At 38.7% G+C, this 27290-nt stretch overlaps 1 protein-coding gene across 1 annotated transcript; it reads right to left on the bottom strand.

Moving 5' to 3' along the window:
* Nucleotides 1-12062: 12062 nt before the first annotated feature.
* Nucleotides 12063-25625, bottom strand: LOC128742519 (rac GTPase-activating protein 1). The gene is made up of 7 exons (XM_053838916.1): nucleotides 25394-25625; nucleotides 25137-25339; nucleotides 24537-25072; nucleotides 24283-24471; nucleotides 12493-13156; nucleotides 12314-12431; nucleotides 12063-12243 (listed from the first exon to the last, which is right to left on the bottom strand). Exons 1-7 carry the CDS (start codon nucleotides 25470-25472, stop codon nucleotides 12167-12169), a joined length of 1866 nt encoding a protein of 621 aa, XP_053694891.1. The 5' UTR covers nucleotides 25473-25625; the 3' UTR covers nucleotides 12063-12166.
* Nucleotides 25626-27290: the final 1665 nt, after the last annotated feature.

Below are 27290 nucleotides of genomic sequence, written 5' to 3'. Positions count from 1 at the left end.
TGTGGTTTGAAAGTTACGTAAAGAAATGCGCAAAAAAGGTATTTAAAACATATTTTCCAGCATATTAGCAGTAATCCAATGTTAAACATTCTCCGATTTACAATTATATGAAAATTGCTGTTCAGATCTATCAAAGAAACTAAATTATTGAAAATCGGACAATTCATTCAAAAGTTATTCAAACTTAAACACTGAAACGTCACGTATTGAACCATTTAAGACGTGTAAAAACAGAATATTCCAATCAAATATCGATTGTATTCAATGTATGTGTATATATGTGTGTGTATATGTATGCATGCATTCATTCATGTATGTATGTGTGTACCATTTACAATTTTGCAATTTGCATTGAAATACAGGAAAAGTGGTGAAACAAAATCGTCAATTTTCAATTCAATTAATTTCATTTCAATTTATCAAAATTTTTATTCAATTCAACTTTGGTCACATGCTGTTATTCGCAATCGGACATCTATACGGAGAAAAGCAATTTGTTTAACCCATGGTTACTCGCGCAGTTGTATTTTGTAGAACGCCTGTAGAACGTTAACCTCATCTCGGTATATCTTGCTATTCCAGCAATAAAGAAAACTACTGTTTTCAGCAAGGTTGATCCGCAAACCAAGATCTTTTGATCGGTGGACAAAGTTTCATCAGTTTTTCGACATGTTGCGCTAGTATTCGAGCGAATTCCGTTCTGTTTTAACATATCTATGGATCTAGGTTGGTGCGAGTAACTAAAGGTTAAGCATACATAGTGGCGTCTAGATTTGCAAATGCTAATAAGTTGATTTTCCCATATGAGTTTAAACAACGTTCAAATGAATTTAGTACATATGAGAGCGCTCGTGCCATCAAAAAATACTGGCGCTGGGAATTTTTTCCATGCTCAAGCATGTTTGTGGCGCTGCTTTTGCTCTATTTCTTTGATTTCATACCGTTTCTTTAATTTCTAATTTTCTACATATATTCATTCGCCCACACAATTAACTCCGAGATACGATGCTAGCCTAACCAGCCAAGTTCGAATCTCGACTAAACGCTGTTGCTATAGAGTCAGTAGAATCGCTGCACTAGCCCCGTAATTGTCCTGTATTCTAATTACTGGCTGCGAAGTCTATCTATGAAGAAGGGTCAAGTTCTTAAGAACGTTAATATCCACGGACTTGCTTTGGTTTTATATTTATTCAGGTCTACAAAAATTAACGTAAATATTATAAAACTAAATATAGATCAAGTAAATTAAATAGCGCTTACACATAATTACTCACCCTAGGAAAGAAAATATAATTATTGCAAGCAGTAGGTACGTTCTTGTGAACTTTACTGTTAAATAACGATTTTGATAACTGATAGTTAAAAATATCGTCAATTCAATTACAAATTTTCCTGAGAAACTAAAATAAATATTGTTACAGTTGAAAGACCAGGTCACACCGCTAAGTGGATTAATTCAGGTTTTTACCTTTGTTATACTATATAACAAAGGTTTAGGAATTGGTCGAAAAACACGAAGTTGATCCGAGGCCCGGAGGGCCGTGTCACATATACCAATCGATCAGGTTCGACGAATGAGCAATGTCTGTGTGTGTATGTGTGCATGAGTGCGCTTCAATTTTCAATCGCCTATTTCTCGGAGATGGCTGAACCGATTCGTCTGCTATTACTTTTATTTGAAAGGTATTATTACCTAGTATATCACTGTTAAATTGTTTCGTGGTCCGAGTTTAAAAGTTATAGGCAAAAATGTGAAAATTACATGGCACGATTTTCTACGGAACCACATAACCGATTTCATCGATCGTAGTACTAAATGAAAGCTCTTACTATTGCTAAACTTCACGCCAATTTTTATTGAAAACAAACAAGTGGTTAAAAAGTTAGCCTTAAAAAACCAGTTTTGACAAGGTTCAAATGATCACCTGTTTCTCAGAGATGGCCAAACCGATTTAGGCGCTATTTGTCTCATTTGGCAGGTAATATAGCCGGATAGATCACTATTGAATGGTTTTTGATTGGATGTTTATTTTGAAAGTTATAAGCAATCGAATACACCACACCAAAATTAACAATAATTTTTAATGATTTTAACCAAGATAATTTACCTAATGTCAATTATTTTAATATCAAACGAGAGGTTTTCACACTACGAATTTATATACAAAACTAGCTGACCCGACAAACTTCGTATTGCCACAAATTAACCTGTGTTGTACATAAATCATGAATCTCGGATGATCTTTGTCACTTCTCGAGTTTTGCAAGCCCCCCAGGGGGCGGCGCTTCCGACGGCGGGTCACCGGCAACACTCGCGACAGGCTCGTCCTGAATGATCTAGTGTTACTATAGATAGTTTTTGTGGTCTTGTTATTGATTAATGTTTTATGGAAGAGTCTCGAATTTCTCGAGTTGGATTAGTTTTTGAGTTTCGCAAAAATTTCTGTTTTATTTGTATGAGAGTCCATATCCCCCTACCACAGGGGTGAGAGGTCTCTAACTATCATAAAATAAATTCAAGACTCAAAAATCTCCTACATGCTAAATTTGGTTCCATTTGCTTGATTAGTACTCAAATTATAAGGAAATTTGTATTTCATTTGTATGGGAGCCCACCCTCTTAAAAGGGAAAGGGGTCGTAATACACCACAGAAAAAAAATCTGCCATCTAAAACTCTCACATGCCAAATTTGGTTCCATTTGCTTGATTAGTTCTAAAGTTATGAGCAAATTTGTATTTCGTTTGAATGGGAGCCCCCCCCCCTCCTAAAAAGGTAAGAAGTCCTAATTCATCATGGGAAAAATAGTTGCCTCCAAAAACACCCACATGCCAAATATGGTTCCATTTGCTTGATTAGTTCTCGAATTATGAGGAAATTTGTATTTCATTTGTGTAGAAGCCCCCCCTCTTGAAGTGTGGAAGGATCCTAATTCACCGTAGAAAATATTTTTGCCTCCAAAAACCTCCACATGCCGAATTTGGTTCTATTTGCTTGATTAGTTCTCGAGTTATGGGGAAATTTGTTTTTCATTTGTATTGGAGCCCCCCCTCCTAATGTGGGAAGAGGTCCTAATTCATCACAGAAAAAATTCTTGCCTCCAAAAACACCTACACGCCAAATTTGGTTCCATTTTCTGGATTATTTCTCGAGTTATGAGGAAATTTGTATTTCGTTTGTATAGGACCCCCCCTCCTAAAGTGAGGAGGGGTCCCAATTCATCATTGAAAAAAAAATTGTCTCCAAAAACACACACATGCCAAATTTGGTTCAATTCGCTTGATTAGTTCTCGAGTTATGAGGAAATTTGTATTTCATTTGTACAGGAGCCCCTCCTCTTAAAGTGGGGAGGGGTCCTAATTCACCATAGAAAATTTTCTTGCTCTCGAAAACCTTCACATGCCAAATTTGGTTGCATTTGCTTGATTAGTTCTCGTGTTATGAGGAAATTTGTATGGAAGTCCCCCCTCTTAAAGGGGAGAGGAGTTATAATTCCCCTTATAAAGAGGGGAGGGGTCTCAATTCACCATAGAATAAATTCTTGTCACCAAAAAATACCCACATGCCAAATGTTGTTCTATTTGCTTGATTAGTTCTCGAGTTAGGAGGAAATTTGTATTTCATTTGTACAGGAGCCCCCCCTCTTAGAGTGGGGAGGGGTCCTAATTCACCGTAGAAAATTTTCTTGCCCTCGAAAACCTTCACATGCCAAAGTTGGTTCCATTTGCTTGATTAGTTCTCGAGTTATGAGGAAATTTGTATGGAAGCCCCCCCTCTTAAAGGGGAGAGGAGTTACAATTCCCCTTATAAAGAGGGAGGGGTCTCAATTTACCATAGAATAAATTCTTGTCACCGAAAACACCCACATGCCAAATTTGGTTCTATTTGCTTGATTAGTTCTCGAGTTATGAGGAAATTTGTATTTCATTTGTATAGGAGCCCCCCCTCCTAAAGTGGGGAGAGGTTCTTATTCATCATAGAAAACATTCTTGCCTCCAAAAACACCTACATGCCAAATTTGGTTCCATTTGCTGGATTAGCTCTCGAGTTATAAGAAAATTTGTATTTCGTTTGTATAGGAGCCCCCCCTCTTAAAGTGGGGAGGGGTCCCAATTCATCATAGAAAAAAATTTTGTCTTCAAAAACACACACATGCCAAATTTGGTTCCATTTGCTTGATTAGTTCTCGAGTTATGAGGAAATTGGTATTTCATTTGTATAGGGCCCCCCCTCTTAAAGTGAGGAGGGGTCCTAATTCAACATAGAAAATTTTCTTGCCCTCGAAAACCTTCACATGCCCAATTTGGTTCCATTTGCTTGATTAGTTCTCGAGTTATGAGGAAATTTGTTTGGAAACCCCCCCTCTTAAAGGGGAGAGGAGTTATAATTCCCCTTATAAAGAGGGGAGGGGTCTCAAATTACCCTAGAATAAAATCTTGTCACCGAAAACACCCACATGCCAAATTTGGTTCTATTTGCTTGATTAGTTCTCGAGTTATGCAGAAATTTGTGTTTCATTTGTATGGGAGCCCCCTCTCTTAGTGGGGGGAGGGGTCTCTAACCATCACTAAAACCTTTCCTGGCCCCAAAAACCTCTACATGCAAATTTTCACGCCGATTGGTTCAGTAGTTTTTGATTCTATAAGGAACACAGGACAGACAGACAGACAGACAGACAGACAGACAGACAGACAGACAGACAGAAATCCTTCTTTATAGGTATAGATTTCATAAGAATTGGTTTTACCAGTCAAAAGATATTAACCCTCGAACACTCGCGTCAACTTGTATAACACAGTTAATCGCGCGCACGATAGCCCAAAACCAAAGAAAACGTGCACACTAGAGTTTTGCCTAGGAAAACTTGGTTTTAAGTTTATCAAACCTTTGGAAGAGTTTCTTGAAATTGAAAGCTCTATCGTCTGGTAGAATCTGAATTTTGATTAATCCCCCTAAAAGTGAAATAAAAAAATTATTTTCCTTCAGTTTGAATATAACACATTGATGTGTTCCGCAAACTTTTAGAGCATATTATTATAAGAAATTTTGCTGAAGACTGTGACCTTCTATCTCTTCAGCGAAGATAGAAAAATCTTATTTATTGTATATGAATTTGTAAAATCAGTTTTCTATTTTAGCTTAATTTTTTTAACTGTTGTATGACTTTTTCATGTATTACAACTTTGTATACATAATAAAAATACACAACTTTGCTAAACATGGTATACCTTTATGTTTGCTTGTTTAGGAATTGTAGAACTTTGATTATAAAAAATACCCTGATTTTGAACCCGAATTACTCGACTACCAAGAGACGGATACATTTTAAACATTTTACATTTGCAGGTAGTTTTGTTGCATATAGACACCATTTTTCCATATGAAGAAGCGAGAGAAAATTCTAGTTGGGGCCAATTGCGGTACACCTCACATGCTACTTGCTTCGTTTCTGTGATGTCGGTTTATGCTAATCTAACAATTTAAATTATTAATGCATTGAATAATTCTGACATTTTGCTCATAACAAGTTTATTGAAGAATATACGTTAGTATATACGTAATATACGATTTGTAACTTTATTACAATATGGCATTTAAAAACCCTACACATGGTGAACAAAAAAAAATAGCGTGAGTAACCGAAGGTTAATAAAAGTGGATGAAATTTGTTCAAGAAAACTTTATTGTTGTGAATCAAATAGAATAGCATTACAGGAAATTAAGCATAGTTCAAAAACCTATAAACTGGACCTTTTCTACGCAATATATAAGGTACACCGGGGCAAGTGGGACCTAAAAATGCATAGTTTGGGTTTATTCCACTGTGTTTTCTATACCTATGATTATTTCAAAATTCTTTCAGCACAGAAACTCTTCAGTGGTATCGCTTCGAAGGATTAATTACGAAAAAGGCCTATCAATTTACATGAAATGAATCTGGAGGATTTTCAAAACTATGGCGATAGGTCCCACTTGCCCCATTTACCGGGGCAAGTGGGACCTATATTCAAATTTAATTAAAAAGCATAAAATAATAGTAAATTGTGTAAGTTAATATACAGCAATGTTAAAGCATTGCAAGAAGCAATCAAAAACAATATTTGTACGAAGGGTTCATTCAAAAATAGCGTAACAAAATCAGATCACAACGGGCGACTTTATAATTTATATAAAACACAAATCGTGAGCAATTACGCTGTAAAGCATTATTGTAATGAAATGTAGTTGAATATGTCGTTGTATCAAATTCTTGCGAGACGTAATTTAGGATTACCCATTGTTTAATAGCTCGAAAATACGCTTATGATCTGTTTGTTCTACCATGCCCAATTCGGTAGAGCTACTCATGAGAGATAGTTACGCTATAATAACCACAACACTTTATTCTTTCAATTCCAGTTGCAGATTTGCTTAATTATATCAAATTTACCTTTCCACATTCAATTACCATCGTTCAGGTGTTACCAAAATGTGACCAAACTATTTGTTCCCTCACAAGCTGTGCAGATGGGTTTCTTTTTTGGGGCCCCTTGGTTTAATCCTTTTCGGTTTTATTTTTAAACGTTACTAAACGTATAAATATTATGTAATTGAACTGAAAATATTCGGTAGTTCATCTAAAAAATGTATTAAGACAGGAAGTTTTGTGCTGAAACACTTTATTTTTAATAGGTCCCACTTGCCCCGGGTGCTTTGAAGTGCCGGCCTTATTTCGACCCATTATTTTTAATGCCGTTTGTCAAATTAAACAACTAGTTTTCGAGTGTAATTTGTTAATACACTCATTATGTTTACCTACTGTCAGAAAAACATGTACTTTTACGTAAAGCCTGTGGCCAAAATATATTTTATAGAAAGGTGCGTCATACTTACAACGCAAATTGAAAATAACGCTCAAATTTAAAGTCCAATTTCGATGTTTGGAATGCCTGTTATAAATAATTTATAATTTTAGTACGTATCTTTCATTTCTAGAAAGGTTCGGTTGGGGAAAATGAAGTTGAAGAAAGTTATGAGCTCCGTTCCCACTTACCCCGTATTCCCACTTACCCCGGGGTACCTTATGTTAAAGAATAATATTTCATCTTGCAACTTACTTTTACTTGCACTTACCCTCATTAGTAACAACTTCCTCAGCAATTTCATGAGAAAAGGAACTATCAAAATTTATAAGTGCCTCTATTTGGTTCAAATAGTAAACTTATTCAATTTCCAAAAATTTCATGTAAACCAAACGTGTCGATTTCTATCTCAAATAGCAAGTAAGACCGTATAACAAAGGTTTCTTACACCACTAGGTGGATTAAATCAGGTTTTTGTAAAACGAAATCGCGTTGCACTTCTCTATGGTTAACGTTAAGGTGAAATTAGTCGTCATCGATTCTGTCAATTTCAAAAGCAGTTTTTTTGTTTGAAACACAAATTCTGTGCATGAAAATATTTTCGTTGTGTTCAGATTGGCAAGAAGAATGCAGTATTTACATTTTTATAAACAGAATCCCGCTTTTGGCCACAAAAACTGCTTCCGAAATTGGGCTTTCCGACGAAAAGTTAATGACTGCTAATTTCCCGTTAAGCGGTATGTATGTTGAAGTACTTCTGCATCTCTACGCAGTCGCTCAGAAACGAAAATAGCAATGGGCCCAGATTGCTACCTTGCGGGACACCAGATAGATTGCAGAAGCAGTTGAACACAGCAGAACCTATTTTGACACACGTTTCTGCTAGTCAAGATCTGAACCAGCATGCGACGTCTTCAGATATACCTAGTCTCTCTTTTTTGCTAAGCCGTATTCCGTGATAAACTCGATCGAAAGCAGCTTTCAGGTCAAGGTAAACAGCATTAGTTTGAAAGCTAGAAGCACGGCTAGAGCTAGCGAAAAACAAATTGTTTGAGATTTGTGGTCACCGATCTTTTCGGAAAAAAACAGTGCTGCTAAACGTGGTCTGTCTGTCTGTCCCTATGTTCCTTATAGAATCGAAAACTACTGAACCGATCGGCGTGAAAATTTGCATGTAGGGGTTTTGGGGCCAGGGAAGGTTCTCTCGATGGCAAAAGACCCCTCCCCCCACTAAGAGGGGGGGCTTCCATACGAATGAAACACAAATTTCTGCATAACTCGAGAACTAATCTAGCAAATGGAACAAAATTTTACATGTGTGTTTTTGGAGACAAGAATTTTTTCTATGGTGAATTGAGACCCCTCCTCACTTTAGGAGGGGGGGGGGCTTCTATACAAATAAACTACAAATTTCCTCATAATTCGACAACTAATTAATCAAATGGAACCATATTTAGCATGTGGGTGTTTTTGGAGGCATGATTTTTTCTATGATGAATTGAGATCCCTTACCTTTTTAGGAGGAGGGGCTCTCATACAAATGAAATACAAATTTCCTCATAACTCGAGAACTAATCAAGCAAATGGAACCAAATTTGGCATATGGCTGTTTTATAGGCAATTTATTTCTATGGTGAATTGAGACTCCTCCCCTCTTTAGGAGAGGAATAATGACCCCTCTCCCTTTTAAGAGGGGGGGGGCTTCCATGCAAATAAAATACAAATTTCCTCATAACTCGAGAACTCATTAAGTAAATGGAACAAAATTTGACATGTGGGTGTTTTTGGAGGCAGGAATTTTTTTAATGATGGTTTGAGACCCCTCACCCCTGTGGTAGGTCATACAGTCTCATACAAATAAAACAGAAATTTTTGCGTAACTCAAAAACTAATCGAGCTCGAGAAATTTTACTCTTTCACAAAACATTAATCAATAACAAGACCACCAAAAACTATCAATAGTAACATTAGATAATTAAGCGCGAGACCCCCCGTAGAGATCACCTCTATCTAGGTTTATTTATTTTCCTAGATCTTCGTATTGCCACAAATTAAACTGTGTTGTACATAAATTGTGAATCTCGGATGACCTTTGTCATAATCTTGAGTTTTGCAAGTTTCTGGGGAGTTCATGGGTGTTTTAATATACAAATTTTCCTCACAGTAAAGTAGAAAATAACTCCCCTCATTGCTTACCCTGATAAAATAAAGCGGATAGCATTTAAATATTCGCCATCATTACAAATCATTTCGCCGAATACCATTTTGCGGAACACCAATTCTCGGTTGACCATAACGCGGAATATAGAGTTTCGCAGGATACCATTTCGCGAGAAACCTTACGCGGGATGTACCATTTCACGGAAAATCTTTTCGTAGAAAGTACCATTTCGCAGGGGTGACCCAACTGAAGGAAAGTAATAGAGGATGAAGAATCTTCAAATACACTTCGAAATTCGTACACCTCGAACTGCAGTAATTAAATTTCATCCGAAAACGAATTTTGAAAATCTTTTTCTGAATCTCTACAAATAATCCATGCTACTTGGATTACACATTTTCATTATTTATTTTGCACACTTACTTGATCGGAATAACACGGTTTTTACACTACGCCATATTAAATTCAGCCGAGTAACAATTTTTAATACGAGTGTTTTGGTAGAGGGATAGCCAGGGTCAAGCTAATTTGTTATGCATTTTGTAGTATTCTTCTTGTACTTTCACATGGGTAAGAAATGGTATAGATATATTTGCATGTTTAGGAGTTATTGCTGTTGAAAATTGTATGATTTTTAAACAAAAACTTTAATTTTCTCCGTAAATATCTACGATAGCAAGTTACTACAGTCAACCAAAAAAGTATTCGGACAGCAGCGCATAAAATTTTCTTTTAGAAATTTTGCACAGTATTTTTGCAAAGAATGGTAACACATATTTTTTAAAACAATGTTTAACTAAAGCATATTTATATGCACAACAAAAATTCGGGGAAAAGCTTTCCGTTTTGAAGATAGGGTGCATACAGTTTGAATTCCTCAAAAATGCAGCCAAAAAAGTATTCGGACAGTTAACTATTAGTTGAAACAAATGTCCTTTCTCGCTCAACTACTACCTTGTAGGACCATTTACATTCTTGATGACCTGTTTTAATCTGTTTGGGATAAAATTAACAATTTTTCAAATATTCCTCTGTGAATTGCTGACCATTTTTTTACAAGAGCTCGGTTTAAGTCATTGTGATAAGAAATCGAATGATTTCTCATTTAGAAATGAGATTATCTAAAAAGATGTTCAAAAGGGTTCAAATCTAGACTGAATGCTGATGTTTCGATAGCTCTAGGACAATTATATGGTGCCTACCGCTTACAATTATCGACAGTATGTTTAGTTTCAACATCCCGGTACAATATGTATGTACCACACAATTACAATTTTGCTTTAATTTCACCTAAAATTATTCAGATAGTTGAGTTTACATTTAGTTCTATCCAAAAATATATATCTTTGGTGCCTCGGAGCTTTCCAAGCACCCCAACAAGGGCAGACATCAACAACCCTTATGCAAGAATAACTAAAAGAGAAGGGTTACAAGCGAAAAATCACTCGTCAGCAAGTAAACGAGCAATGCGGTTAGTGTCATACCTTGTTGGGATGCTTGGAAAGCTCCGAGGTAGCAAAGATATATATTTTTGGATAGAACTAAGTGTAAACTCAATTATCTGAACAATTTTAGGTGAAATTAAAGCAAAATTGTAATTGTGCGGTACATACATATTGTACCGGGATGTTGAAACTAAACATACTGTCGATAATTGTAAGCGGTAGGTATCTTCAAAACGGAAAGCTTTTCCCCGAATTTTTGTTGTGCATCTAAATATGCTTTAGTTAAACATTGTTTTAAAAAATATGTGTTACCATTCTTTGCAAAAATACTGTGCAAAATTACTAAAAGAAAATTTTATGCGCTGCTGTCCGAATACTTTTTTGGTTGACTGTATATTCTAGAAAAGTATGTAATTTGACTGTTTGAAAATCTTTGCCGAACATGTCAAATGTGTATCAATACTGTAGGTCAAAAAATTGATTTTCGTAAAGTCTCCATAAAAATTGATCTTTATCTCTAAAACTGTAATAGCTAGAAGGTTACTTTCTTTGGCAAAGTGCTTTATAATAATCTTTTCAAAAATTTTGGAGAACTTTGTTTTGCTGTATCTCTTACTGTTCAAAAAATAAATTTTTTATCTTACTTTTAAGGGGATTAATCAAATAATCGTTCATGCCATATGAAAGAGCTTTTAACGCAAAGAAATTCATCTGAACATACTTAACCAGTATAATCAACCATTTCGGCGCAATTAAAAAAACGTGTGTTCTAATACCAATGGGAGCACTGTGCGATGGTGCAATATGCTCTATTGCAAATTTGGCTATAAATACTGATAAATAGATATGAGTGGCAGTCTATTACCACTATTAGCCTCAGTTAGGAATGTAGAATAAAAGTGCTAGGAATAATTTATCTACCACGCCCAAATTACAAGTTACTTTACTATGCGGGGCAATATGCTTCAGCTGCAGTATAATATGCCCCATGCAAAAAAGAAAAGTTATCGCAGGAGACCGAAACTAGGTTTAATTTATGTGAAAACACAATGGTTTGAGAATATCTAAACAAGTTCAACTTTCCACACAATAGTATAGGCATATCAAACTCAAAAGTAGTCGAAACACAACGTGGAGCGTATTAATAGTGGAGCGTATTATAATACTCCAGCTGGGGCATATTACTTGCACAAACGAGAAACCCAAATTTTAGACGCTGTTTTTAAATAATTCCTAGCATTTTTATTCCGCAATATTTAAGGAAGTAAACAGTTGCAATTGATTTTCAGCTCAAAAAGTAACACATATTCGTAATTGTACCGTTATTCTTGGGAAGCCTGTTTGAGATATATCCATTTATTCTTAAGGGGGGCATATTATACTAATTTACCTTAGTTAGAAAACCCTAGACCACGACAAGGTTCAGTTTTATCGTAGGGAAAAGACATTTGCTATTTCTATTTAATAAATAGTATTTATATTTCTCCACCAGTGCGCAAACACTGAGGGTTGAAATTTCTATAATTTTATTGTTGCAAAAAGATTTCTGTAATCAAAACAAAGTAACAATCTAGGATATTTAAACATTAATATTTTTATTATTCAAGCCGGTACTATTTCCATCCTCATTAAACGGTTATATCATTTACAGAGCATTGACCTATAAGTACATCTCTCAGAGATACGTAGCTCGCTATTTTGTACAGGTGGAAATTTCTTTTAGTTTAATTTTTTCGGGTATGGAGGTGTAGCATAAAATTTGCGCTCTTTTCTACCACCTTTAGGTGTGTTTCGGACTGAAAGTATATGATCAATAGACAATCATTATTTAGATAAATAAACCATATTTCTTGTATGCATACTCACCAACGAAAGGTTTAGTTAATTCATATTCCTTTTGCAGCTTTTCATCGTCGGTGGGCCCTTTGAGATCTACGAACTGGGACCAATAGTCTGTTTGAATATTTAACAAACTGCTCATTATCTATAAAAAAATGATGTAAAATAGCAGTTGCTCTTATGACAAATAGAAAATAAAAACTTACATTACACTGAACTACTGTTTCGGCAAATACTATCTGAGGATCCAATTTGGGACTGGTAAAGCCAACTATGGTAGGAGCGAATACTTTGGCCAAATTGTCCAATGGCATTTTGATCTCCTTGCATTCAGCTACTCGCTGAAAGTGCTGTATCAAGTAGGCCAACGTATCGCGATTCGGCTGTGGCATACGAGCTATTAAATCAAACAGCTCTTTTTGTTTTTGTTTGCTAGAAATCGTTTGAACTGCATTTGAGAAATCCAGCCACAATGCCTGCGGTATAAGCGGCTCTCGTAACGAACGAAGAAAATCTTTAATACATCCACACAGCACGTGTATATCAATACTACTCAAATTCGGAACCGTTTTACCGCGGAGAAATTTTTCTTTCAGTGAGCGAATTTCTCTTTCAGCACCGGAAATACGGTAAATCCCCACTTCTGATAGCCCACGGGTTTCGATCTCGTTGACACAATGTACAATTAGCCCCGGTATCATTGGTCCTACGTTCGGCGTATAATCTGACAAGCAACCCGCCTGTTGCCCCTTAACTGTCGGAGTCCCAGCACTCTGTGGAACACAAGCAATTGTCAACCGTTCTTGGCAATCGGAATGCAATACGGCCTTACATTCGCGGCAACGTAGACCCACTGAACCAAAACGTATTCTGGAATAAAATGTTTAGTATTGTAGTAACTTTAAAATATATGAAAATCATGTTTTTATGAAGACGTAATACATAATACATTGATTAATGCAAGTTAAATATGAACATTTACACGGCTCGAGCGTCGTACTCGCCAGACTTAACAGCACACAATTTCCCTGACTTTTAAAAGTGAATCCCCTTTAGGTTTACAGGACGACAGACTTATCTTGCCAATGTTGTTCCCTCAAGTTAGTTATATGATATGTATATGAACTTCACTGCCGGTGGAAGCATAACTGTATCATGCTGCATTTTGTCATTTTCGACATTTTGTTGTCTAACGTTATAATTATATATACATATTTTTATAATATGAATCGAAAACATGGTATTTATACTAGAAAAACTCAAAAAAATTTGAAGCCAATTTGTCCCATTGGAAAAATGGACGCATATTTGTCTCGCTGCATATACTTTTTCATATAAAATGGTTTCAAGTTGTATACAAGATTTAGTGAACTTTTTCAACATTATTTCAAAGAAGGATGAATAATAACATGAAAACTAAGTAATTTTAGAAAAATCAGTTTTTCAACTATGAGTGCGATTTTCTCATTTGCGTGTTTTGTAACATGGGACAGATATGCTTCCGGCGGCAGTTCATCCCTCCACGAGTCGTCAAATGCTCATATATGAACGTGACAATTCATAAAAACTGGGAAGTCGTCGTAGCCAACTGTCGAATAAAACCTCTGACAATCGGAGGCCCATTCTGGGCTCGAGCATACAATGACTGGAATTGAGACCCAGTATAGTAACCCGAATCTAGTTGGGAAATGTAGTGGGTAGGCTTTAGCTTCGATTTTATTGTGGATCCACTGAACGTACCTATGAGATATCTGAGGCGTGCGTGCCACGAACATCATGCAAGCACGGCCAGCCATCTCCAGAAAATTTAGTGGACCCTCCCGGTGCCTTCAAAATGACCAGGTCAGACCTGACGTCAGACCTTCTCAACTCCGCTTTGATTGACACAACTACACATAGAGTTAGATCGCACAAAACTAGATTATACTACTAAGATGAGTTTACCTACATAGTATTCTACACATAGAACTAACATATAAGCGGTTGATGAAGGACTCAATGAACCACCTACCCAATGGGAGGGAACTGTCGTTGCTGTTACTCAATTCCTCCAGATATTCCGGAGGCAAAGGCACTTTAACAATTTTATTACGCTCTTATCACAACGGCTGCTCCATCTGCATTCAGTGTTTGAAACTGCGAATTCTATGTTATGTAAACTTTTATAATGTTTCCGGGATATTTTAAACAAGCGAAAGATAAGATTTACATTCATTTGTTAATAAAAAGCAACGACATCAAATGACACACCGCATCGTACGAACGAAAACAAACGTTCCCGTTGCAAATTTTGAATATCGTTTCTTCTTAGCGTTGTGTTTTCGTAACGCAAAGCTTAAAGCCTATCTTAAAATTACAAAATTAATTAATGTTTTCACTGTACAGGAGGTGCTTGCTTCATAAGCTAAAATGAAACAAATTAAAATAACTTATGTTAAGCATACCTACTAACAAGGTCGTGTGGCTCGCCGTCATCCAAACCCGCAATTTTGAGATCAGGCAGCCGGGAACCATGCATCATCGCACCCCTCCTAGCTTGGCTACTATAGTTGCTATATATATAGTTCGGCGGATACAAAAATCGGGAGCCAATTAAACGTCAAAAGCGGAGCCAAACGTTTTTCAAAATTCGAATTGTGGGAGTAATGTTAATAAAAACACTTTATTTTCATAGAACTATAGTCATTTTCAACGCCCGCTAGCGATTATTTTCCGTAAAAAACCTGCACATTTCTCCATAAGTTCAAATTTAATTTCAAAAATCAGGGATGCCAACTCGCCTGGTTTTCTATCCGCCGAACTATACATATAGCAACTATAGTAGCCAAGCTAGGAGGTGCGATGATGCGTGGTTCCCGGCTGCCTGATCTCAAAACTGCGGGTTTGGATGACGGCTGAGCCACACGACCTTGTTAGTACGTAAGCTTTGTTGCGACGTTTTGGAATGTGACGCTAGGTATATACGCGAATCCACCCCTGCAGAGAAAAAGCTTTCATATACACAAGTGACGTTTGACGTGTACTGATCAAAAAAAGCTATTAAACAACAAAACACGTTATAAGAATATTCGGTCGTGTTCATTTTTGCTCCGATAATTCCGGTAATTTATCCTGGTCTGGTTCCTCTAGTCCCTGTCCGCCCACAGGTTATGGGCTCAGACTAGACTCAGACTCAGACTCAGACTAGGAAAGTGAAGTGAGTTTTTTTCGGATTATTTGCGTCGTAGTTCTTTGGTTCGACGGTTTCCTGCAAGTGGCAAAATGGCGGATCCACAGCGTTTTGCAATGCAGAAGTTAAATAACCACAACTATCAGTCTTGGAAATTTAAGATGGAAATGCTGCTGATTCGGGAAGAGATCTGGCACGTCATCTCGGATGAGGCACCGAACCCAGTGACAACTGCGTGGAATAAGGCGGATTTAAAAGCTCGTGCGACAATCGGGCTATGTATTGAAGATGATCAGACCAGCTGTGCATCAGCAAAGGCAGTCTGGGACAGTCTAAAGGCATATCACGATAAAGGATCCGAAGTGTATTTGCTGAAAAAGTTGACGCGCCTGGAATTGAAGGAAGGTGACGATATGGAACAACACCTGCAAACATTTTCCGATTTGCTGCAACGAATCGCTGATATTGGTGATGCTATCCCGGAAAAGCTACAAGTTGTCATGTTGCTTTGCTCTTTGCCGGAATCGTACGATTATTTAACAACAGCGCTGGAGCAGCGGTCGCGGGAAGAGTTAACACTGCAGCTGGTGAAATCGAAATTGTTGGCGGAATCGGAAAAGCGTAGGGAGCGCAGCGAAACGGCTGGTGCGAGTAGCGGACGAGCGCTACGAGTGGAACATCGTCGAAAGCGTGGAACTGGCGGTGGCAACAAATCAGCCAGTAGTGTTAGTAAACAAAACACGGAAACACGTACCAGTTTTTTGTGTAAGCAAGCCGGACACCTAAAGAAAGATTGTCCACACCTCGCAGCTGATTTGGGAGCATCGAAATTAATAAAGAAGCAGCTGGACCAACCGAAGGCTAAGCAAGTACAGGCGATTTCGGAGGGACCACTTGCCTGGATGGTGGCACAGGGTGATCCAACCAGTTGGTTTGTGGATAGCGGAGCTTCGCGGCACATGACGGGCAACCGAAAGTTTTTCACGGTGCAGACGAGCGGAGCTAGTGTGATGCTAGCGGACGGTGAACGGGCTGAAGTGGCCGGAACAGGCCGCGGGAGTATTATCGGTGTAACCGATACTGGAAATCCTGTCGACATCGAGTTAAGCGACGTGTTGTATGTCCCGAAACTGACAAGTGGGCTTGTGTCTGTAAGTATCCTTGTCAAGATTCAAGTCAGGTTGTATTCAGCGGAAATAGGTGTGAAATTCGGAATCGGAATGGAGCGGTATGTGCGGTCGCCGAGTGCTATGGCAGCCTGTATCGTTTATGCATACCGGAACAAGCAATGATTAGCGTCCAAACATCGCATACGTCGAATTGCTTACATACGTGGCACAGAAGTCTGGGTCATCGGGATCCGGATGTGGTACGAGCAATCCACGCAAAACACCAGGCAGAAGGAATGACGTTGGTGGATTGCGGTGTGCGTACAGTTTGCCAATGTTGCATCGAGGGTAAGATGGCACGAACACCGTTCCCAAAGATCGTCGATAGAGGTTCGAAGGAGAAGCTGGACATCGTTCATGCGGATCTCAGTGGTCCGATGAAATGTACACCGAGCGGAAACCAATATTTCCTCTGTTTAGTCGACGATTACACACGAATGGCTTTCGCATACCTTTTGAAAAAGAAATCAGACGCAGCAGCGAAAATTAAGGATTTTGTTAGTTTCTGCAGAACGCAAGTTGGTAGAACGCCCAAAGTGCTGCAATCGGATGGAGGTGGAAAGTTCACCTGTATGGATCTTCAGATTTTCCTACGGGCAGAAGACATCGTCAGTCAGTTCAGTGCACCCTATTCACCACAGCAGAATGGTGTCGTGGAAAGGCGTAATCGGTACTTGAAGGAGATGGCACTCTGCATGCTGTTGGAAGCAAAACTGGATCAGAGATACTGGGGTGAGGCTATTTTAACTGCTACCTACATCCAGAACCGAGTTCCTTCTAGGGCGATTGGAATGAGTCCTTACGAGAAGTGGTACGGTAGATTACCGTCGTATGACCACTTTCGCATCTTCGGTTGCGACGCGTGGGTACAGATCCCAGCTGAAAGACGCAAGAAAATGTAGCCAAAAGCACAAAAGCTAGTGCTTGTAGGATACTCGAACGAACATAAGGCGTATAGACTTCTGAACAAGGACACCGGACGTATCACAATCAGTCGAGATGTAAAGCTTCTCGAAGATTGGAGAATGGACCGAGAATCCGATACCGATAAGAACCGAGAAGTAACGGAATCGTTTGTTGAGCTGGAACCGTTATCTCCTCCAGCTGCACTACCAAATGCTTCGACCGAGACCGAGACGGACGAAGAGGATTTGGTCGGATATGAATCTGTGAGAAGATATATCACGGTGAAGAAACAGCTGATGGAAATCGTCGTCGTATACCTCTTTGATCAACTAGGGGAGTGCTACCTGAACGTCTTGGAGATTATTTTGTTGGTATGGCAATGGTCCAGCAGGATGAGCCCACATCGTACAACGAAGCGATTAACGGTGCTGACAAAGATGAATGGATTGATGCAATTGATGCTGAGTATGATTCGTTGATGTCCAATGATACGTGGGAGTTAATTGATCCACCACATGGTTGTAACATTGTGGGTAGCAAGTAAGTTTATAAAAGGAAGTTGGATGCTGATGGCAAGGTTGAGCGAATGAAGGCTAGACTCGTGGCTCAGGGCTGTAGCCAACGATTTGGATCAGATTTCGAAGAAATCTTCGCACCGGTTGCAATGTGTTCAACATTCCGTGTACTGCTGACCGTCGCGGGCTATCGGTAGATGCTTGTGAAGCATTTGGATATCAAGTCAGCGTACCCCTATGGTAAGCTGGACGAGGTAGTTTACATCCGCCAGCCACCGGGGTATGTTGTGCCAGGAAGCGAGAAGAAAGTTTGTAAATTAAATCGAAGCATTTACGGCTTGAAACAGGCCGCTAGGGTATGGCACACGACGCTGACCGATATACTTAAGCAGCGAAGAATTCGAATCCAGTGTAGCTCTGACTCGTGTCTATACAGGAAGCGTTGCGGAAAGAATTAGTGGATGTATCTGTTGGTCTATGTGGATGATCTACTTTTGGTTTGCGCACAGGAGGAGGAAATACGAAAAGTTGAGAACGAGTTACAAGAGCAGCTGAAGATTACCAGGTTGGGGGACATTAGAAGTTTTCTTGGCATACGTGTACGAAAGAAATGCGATGGGTTCTTCGTGATTTCCCAAAACGGATTCATCAACCGATTAGTTACTCGCTTTGGACTCAAAAATGCAAAAGGGTCGCGATATCCAATGGATCCGGGGTATTACAAGGTTACCAAGGATAGTCCGGAAATGTATTGCAATGCCGATTATCATAAATTAATCGGATGTTTGCTCTACTTATCTGTGAATAGTTGGCACCAAGTGAATCGGCACCAAGTCGCCCAGATATTTCAGCAGCCGTTGGAATCTTAAGCAGAAAAGTTAGCTGTCCATCAACGACCGATTGGACAGAAGCCAAAAGAGTGGTACGTTATTTAATTCATAGGGTGGACTACGGATTGGTACTTGGACAAAGCGGAGTTGATCTAAGCCTGAAAGGGTATTGTGATGCCGACTGGGCCGGCGATACTACTGATCGCAAGTCCTGTAGCGGATACTTGTTTTGTCTAGGAGGAGCTACCGTGACATGGGCTAGTCGAAAGCAGAGCTATGTGGCCATGTCTACCATGGAGGCCGAATACATTGCTCTGTCCGAAGCTACGCAGGAGACCGTTGGTTACGGCGATTGTTGTCCGAACTAAACGAAAAGCAATGTCGAGCTACAGTCATCTTTGAAGACAACAGGAGTTGTTTGGACTTCGTCGTGTTGGATCAACAAAGGAAGCGATCCAAACATATAGACACGCGGTATCATTACACCAGAAACTGCTGTACATCCGGTGACATCGAGCTTCAATATTGTGCGTCAGAGTTCATGGTTGCGGATATCTTGACAAAACCGCTAGGTTCTACCAAGGTCAAGAGGTTCGCTGCAAATATGGGATTGGCCCCAATGCCAATTGAGGAGGAGACCGTGCAGAAGACACGGGGTTAAATTCGCGAGGAGTGTTGCGACGTTTTGGAATGTGACGCTAGGTATATAGGCGAATCCACCCCTTCAGAGAAAAAGCTTTCATATACACAAGTGACGTTTGACGTGTACTGATCGAACAAAGCTATTAAAAAAACACGTTATAAGAATATTCGGTCGTGTTCATTTTTGCTCCGATAATTCCGGTAATTTATCCTGGTCTGGTTCCTCTAGTCCCTGTCCGCCCACAAGCTTAACATAAGTTATTTTAATTTGTTTCATTTTAGCTTATGAAGCAAGCACCTCCTGTACAGTGAAAACTCAGGCCGAAGAAAGTTTAAAGAATGCTCATGGATACCAGAATAGTTAATGATGAAAGCACTCATGTAAACTCAAATGATGCAACTCTATTCATTTGGCACACTGTTATGAAAAACTTTGTTATATACTGATAAATGCTTTCTCAATATGGCAAAGTATTTGTACATTGCATAGAGAATCATTGCTTCAAGAAAAACTTATTTTTGCTCTTAGTTTTACATTTAAAAAAATGGAGAACTGCTTGTTTTAAAATGCTGTTTCTCGGGATCGGCAAAGAATACCTTAGGCCGATGAATGATTGTAAAAAATTCTGCGAAACACGATGAAATTGGGATTTTTAGATAAAATTGTCTACATTGAAATAAAAATGTAAATTTGGGTTTCAAATTGAATTCAAAAATATTTGGCTCTGGTGCTTAAAAATAAAAAAAAAATTAATTCCTTGGGTAATTTCCTTTGTAAATCTGAAAATAGTGTCTTTTTAAACCTAATATTTCCGGAGGTATAAGCAAAAGAAAATAAGAGGTTTTGACAAAAAACGGGGTTTTCCTTGGGGGTACACCCATCAATCGAGAGAATCGGCACCAAATTTCGGATTTTTACTTTCTGACCGAAATCAAACAATCTGACAAAATTTGATTCAAATCCGTGAGGGTCGATTACCTACACGGATTTCGAACAATTCGCGTGGAATGACCCATACATATAACAGCACAACTGCTGGGTAGTGGAAATTGAAAAATCATATTTTCAACGGTTATTTGGCAATAATAAATTTTCTGTTTCTGTTTCTGTTTCTGTTTGCAGCACAAGGTGGGGCAGTTAGAGCCAAGTCTGTCCAGGGCTGAGATAAGGTGGTTGTGATAATGTTAAAAGAATCCGTGCGGATTACGCTAGCTCCATAATGTATTGGTGATTATGGATTAATGGGCGGAAGAAGAGTGACAGAACTTGGCTTGATATAATTGTGTGCTTGGTCAATATAGCATAAGATGGCTTGTACTTATCTTGTTTTCTCCTTCCTTTGTTTGTTTCCTCATCTTGTTCGTAGTCAATCTTAAACCTGAAGCAGGCTCCACGCCGGCCGTCCTCTCCACCGTTGTCACCAGTGTGGTCATCTGTGGCTGGTCTCTTGCCTCCCCTCACGGCAACATTATTGTTGCCGTGAGAAGAAGCGATGGAGATCAGGCAGAAAAGAAAAGAAAAGAAAAGAAAAGAGGAATTTTTTAGTCAACATGTTGATTGCAATTTTCAAGTTAGTAATATCACGAGAATTCTATGTCTGTCCATCACCTATGCTACTACCGACTAACTACTCGCTAGGCTGGACGCTACTCATCTCCCAAATACCCATGTCATCACGATTGACCCAGCGCTGTTCCACAACCTATGCTCATTAAAAGCTACAGCCGCCTCTTTATCTACCATCTTTGCAGTATTGTAGCTGATGGCGTAAATTTTCGAATATTTTGTGCGGAATATTATTCAAGAGCAATATTATCGCTCAGAACTATCGAAAAACTACTTGAACTTCCGAAAAATAGAGCAGATGCGATGTAATGGGGACTGGTACTCGCTCGTATTATTCCCGGTGGCAATAATTGCGTATTTGTAGCGGTAGTCAACCGATTTGTCGGTATGCTCTTCAGACCGTGGTCAATTGAAATGATTCTGTAACTAAGAAGGGATGAGGTGGATCAAAAAGAACTTCACTTGGAGATATGTATATATGCCGTGTTAGGTCTTAAGTGCAAGCTGTCACTAAAGCAAGACTTAATAAGATGTTAACGACGTTGATAATTCTGTGAGGATGGTATTGAATCGAAAAATAAATCCTCATACCACGGCCATATATTATGTACTATGACCCCATTTTAGGAAGTGGAAATGATTGAGGACAGCTCTTCGCTATCGCTTGAATCAGCCAGAGAATCGAATACCTGTTTTTACTTGAAGAAGTTTTAACTCTAAAAAAGATTTAGTTAGAAATGGAATTTCAGTTGAAGTCTGCCAGCATTGGGCAATGGACAGAACAAGATATATATCGAGGCTATAAATCTTTTCGAGTGATCCACTAAGTCCGACCGCGACGACAGCCGCAAGAATGGAGAGGAGCAGGCCGCCGGTGAGTTGCCGCCGTTCGACTTGATGGACTCTCCGACAGAGGCTCATCAGCATTAGGAAGGCCCTTGGGAGACAAACAGCGTCATACATGATCATTTTATGTTGTTAGTTGAATACCGTTAACGCGGTTAGTCACAAGACATGCAAATCATTCTAATAAAGGAGGGAAATAAGAAAAAAAAAAAAAAAAAAAAAAATTATAATTACATCCAAAACAATACAATAGAGGTGACAGTAACAGCAACGATAGCAATATTAGTAATAATAGTAATAGCATAGGAAACTGATACAGGAAACACAGCTACTGACTATAACTTCCTGCCCATTAATAATTGTAATTTGGCAGCATAGGTATAAGAAGAATTTCCGACTCATCATAGAACACTCAAACATATATTCATTCGTACCTATACACCCATGCACACTCATACATGCATACACATGTATACATGTACGTGTGTGTATATTTTTCAGTGCTGTGCTGTCCATAATCGCATAACAGCCACAAATTCTATGGCAATCTCATAGAAAATGTCTCGATTACGCAAATAAAGACATCACATCATTTTTGAACACTCGTTCGTTCTAACTAGCGATACATTTTAATTTTCATGAGTAAGTCAAAATCTCATGAATGGTGGGTAGGATTTGGTTTCAGTTTTCTAGAGAAATTTCTGTGCATACCAGCAATTCATCTAGGGAACCGAGTAAGCCCTCCCGGTGCTTCGGCCCAAACGGATTGAATTTAAAATCAAATCCGTTCGATTTCGCTCCATTCCGCTTTACGAGACACATGCTACACATAAAGCTAAATTATGCAATACTACATACTACACATATATCCAACTTAAACTATAAACATTCTACATGCGGAACTAAGAATTTTTAGGTCGTTTGGCCGAAGTACGCGTCAAACCACCTACCCATGGGAGGGATATTTGGCAATAATAAATTTTAAGACTTTAAACAGATTGCCATTTCTACCGGTTTAACGCAGTTACTCTCTTGCGTTTACAGACAAATCTGCAAGTCTGGTATCCCTGGCTATGCCAAGACCTCTCCTAGAAACTGCTTGCATTATGAGGGGCCCGTATTAGGAATACTGGTACGACCCTAGGACAGGACGTGACATGTTGTATCGCAAAAGAGCCAATTTGCTGTCAAAAAAGGGCCTGATTGGCTGATTTCATGCGTGCAACTGTAGAAACAAAAATTCACAAAGGAAGCACAAAAGTGTTGCCGGAAACCACAGCAAACTCTGAAACCATCAAATTTTTAACGTTACTAGGATTTTAACAGTTTGTTTATCGTGGCGTGTTAGCATAAAACAAACGAAACTCAAGTGAAAGCGTAATTCGGCCAGATTGAATCTGTTTTTGTGTAATTAGTGATCAACTAGGACAAGTGGCTTCTATCATAAACTGCAACTGCATTCTTGGAAACACTTTTCGTAGCCGTAGTAAATTTTGAAAGGGAATCGCCAAAACAATAAACAAGAATAATAAGAAGTCACATTTCATGTCCTGTCCTAGGTACGACCGTATAGAACAAATACAAAAGCGATCTGTGCGGTATACTCTGCAACGGCTACCTTGGAGAGAGCCCAAAAACTTGCCGTCGTATCCAAATCGGTGTCAACCGATTACTTTAGGCACACTACTTATACGTCGTAAAATTGCCCGGGCCACAATGGCAGCCAAGATTCTAAAAGGCGAAATTGGCACCGCCCTGCTATCACGTTTCCAGTTCAACACGCCTGAACGACCGTTATGTCAACGTAGCTCAACCCACAACAGCCAATAGGGCAGTAACGGACCAATCACCAAACTCCAACAAACATTTACTGTAATCGAACTATTCGACTATCATGAAACTACTGGATCTTTCAGAAACAAGCTGAAGACCATTTCACCATTTCAAAATATAAACTTCTCAAAAAAGTGCAAAACTCAACTTACCCTTTAAGTACATACGAAATTTATAATTCACCGCTATTATTTAGTTCAGTTTGTGGCAGTACAAAGCTTGCCGGGTCAGTTAGTGGCCGAATATAAATATATAGATAATGCAAAATGCTCAAAATGCTCACAATATGGCTGCTAGATGGAAGGGTTTGACGAGCGCAAATTGAATATCGTACAGCTATCGACATTTAGAGATAAAAAATGGAAATCGATCATTAACCAGATCAAAACTTCTACTTGAAAATATCATTTTTGTTTGTAGAGATATTATTTATGCCAAAATCCCATTTTTGAAAAATAAAACCAATAGACAACTCTGTTGCGGAACGACACAAAAGCGGTTCGACAAATTTTCACTTACCTTTGCTGACAACATGTACAAGACTCGGAGTATTTAAGAAACGTCTTCGGAGCAAACACATGCTGTTTTATCAATCTAGCTTTTACGGTTGGCGTTACAATATTCCCTTCATGTATGGATGGTTCCACTTCCTCAATTGGAGGTGCCGATGGTGTGTACATGTTTCCTTTGTAATATTTTGAATCGGCTCTAGAAGTGTAAATTAAATGTTTATAAAAAAATATTAACGAATACCTAACAAAACCCAAACCTACTTTGTAGGAGTTTTAAACAAATTTGGAGATATATTTTCTTTAGCCGTTGAACTTTTTGCTGGCGTCGATTTTGAATTGGAAGGTTGCTGTTGCGGCGGCATAGCATGAATGATTGATTCCGCAAGTATTGGCCCATCATCTTGTGGTACAGAAACCTTCGTATGCGCAACAATATTTTCGTTTGGACCAATTTCGATTACCTTTTTAGTTTCTTTAATATTACTTGTTTGCGTTTTATCCGTACTAAGTTTTGCACGTTTATTATTAAGTTTTTTAGGTTCAGATGGCCGAAAGGGTTTCCAAAGTTCGCTGCTAGCATTTATATTTATAAAATCGTCTTCAGATTGTGTTAGGGAAAGATCCGATAAAAATGAACCTGTAGAGTTGATTTCGTTTCCCAATCTCTCGCCATGACGAACATTGATGGATTTTCTTTTGTTAGAAAGCAGATTTATAGAAGCAAGCTGTTGTTTGGTCTCATCTTTGATGTGGTACTCATTTCTTATCAATTCATGTACAGCATTGATTTTCTTTTCCTAGAATTTCAGATAATCTGTTCAAGTAACTTATGTTTCGAGTTATTATTCGAGTTACACATACCATTTCCTCTCGTTCATGCTCTGCGCGCTTCCTGGCCCTAGTTTCCTCTTCAAGCAATTTGCGAGCAAAAAATAGCTTAGTATCCAGATCCGACATTTGTCGTAGAGCTGTATCAAGTTCTCGTTGAAGTCTCTGCGCATCCTGGGAAAGCTTCAACCATCGTAAGCGACAATCATCCTGATGCTGCACGAATTTTAAAAATTCTAAGAGCAAGACATATCAGTACAAATCTATTGAAGTGAGTAAGAAGTGCCTACCTAGCTCTGCTTTTCCGTCTCGTAAAATATCTGAACATCTTCGTAAATCATCATGTTGAGCTATAATCGACAATTCCATAGTTTAATTTTATTAAATACAAAACACACGTCTCCTTGTATATTCTGTATATTCACAGATGTATTTCCATTTAATAGTAACTTCTGTTGGTTCGATCAAAGCTTATTTAATAATTCTTTCAACAAACGGAAATAACATGAAGGACCCAAGCACAAAACACAGTCCACAGAGAGCACAGTTCAAGAAACAAAAATGACGGTTACTTTTACACCAGGATACAGCGAGCAAGCAGCGCGTAGTAAAAGCGGGATTCAATATTGAAATAACCCGCCTGTCAAGAGTCAACTGGTCAAGTCTAGAAATACTCACAGTAAGAGATACGCGGAAATTAAAACCAACGATTTGGCATCAGTGTATACAAAAACCAAGACAAAAACTGCTTGCACTTACTGCGGAGCAAAATTCTGTAGCAGTGTGACTTGATTGTTTTCAACATGATCCTCTGTTTTGTTTACAACAATTTTGCTCAATAGAGCTTCCCAGTTATGCGTGTATTGGTGCTTGAAAATGAGGCAAATAACAACAGTAAACAAAAGAGATGCATTCCTTTGTCACCAAGGTACAGAATGAATTTCGTCTTCCGCTGGCGTCTACCAGCAAATTTTCAAAATATGTGCTGGAATTTGGAACAAGATCGAAAATTTGACCGAAATATGTCCTCTGCAGTGTGGCAAACGGAGAAACACAACTAGTAATCGCTAATTTTCGGTTTGTTCCTCCAGCATCAGCTGTTCCCCAAAATGAGGTAAACATCATGTATATACAAGCGTATTTCGTGTTCGCTAGTGTGGGTGCTTGAGCTGTCAGAAAGCTCTATAGAGCGATATATCTTTCCACTTAATCAATGTGAAATGCATCGCAAAGCTTTACACACTGTGTCCGAGTATAATATTCAAGGTGCGGGACAATAGCTTAAGTAGAGATAACTATTTCAATACCTGTCAATCAAACATTTAAAGCAAACAGTTTGCGTGTTCGATTGGCTCCCTTTTGACAATTCTCGCTGCTCGATTGGCTCCCAAGATGGCTGCTTCCGCGTATCTCACGTTTCACCTCTGAGTTAGAGTGACTATATACAGAGTGGTGACAATGTCAAAATATGGAATGATAATTATCTGTCAGTGTCATTCTAATCGAGCCGATGACCAATCCAACGCGTATGCAGGAAAGAGAAAGAAAATAAGCTTTGCTAGAGCATTGCATACTTTTGGGATGACATGTCGCCACTCACTCTACAGACGACATATCCAATGCGTATGCTAGAGTGACTATATACAGAGTGGCGCCAAGTCATCCCAAATGTATGCAATGCGGTTTATCCTAGGTTTTTCTTTCTCTTTCCTGCATACGCGTTGGATAGGTTGTCTGCTCGATTGGAATGACTCTGACAGATAATTATCATTCCAATTTTGACATTGTCGCCACTCTGTATATAGTCACTCTAGCGTATGCAGGAAAGAGAAAGAAAAACCTTGGAAAAACTGCATTGCATACATTTGGGATGACTTGTCGCCGCTCTGTATATAGTCACTCTACTCTGAGTATTTCTATATAGACCAAATCATCATACCGTCAATTGACGGATACTGGCGCCCTTGTTTACATTTTAGAAAACTTTCCTTTCCATTTATAGCGAATGTAGCGTGTTTTTTAACATTTTACAGGCATAATGGCTTATAGATTTAGTCCTAATGCTGTTTAAACTCGGTTTAAACAACAAACTTGCTGTTTAAACAGTTGAAACTTTTTTGGATTCTGCGGTCTGTTTGTAAACAAGGGCGCCAGTATCTGCCAGATGACGTCATCTTGATTTGGTCT

This window comes from Sabethes cyaneus, chromosome 1 (assembly GCF_943734655.1).
Source record: "Sabethes cyaneus chromosome 1, idSabCyanKW18_F2, whole genome shotgun sequence".
In the NCBI taxonomy this organism is placed as follows: domain Eukaryota; kingdom Metazoa; phylum Arthropoda; class Insecta; order Diptera; family Culicidae; genus Sabethes; species Sabethes cyaneus.
The sequence above is the reverse complement of the archived record's forward strand: the minus strand, read 5'-3'. Positions and strand labels throughout refer to the sequence as shown.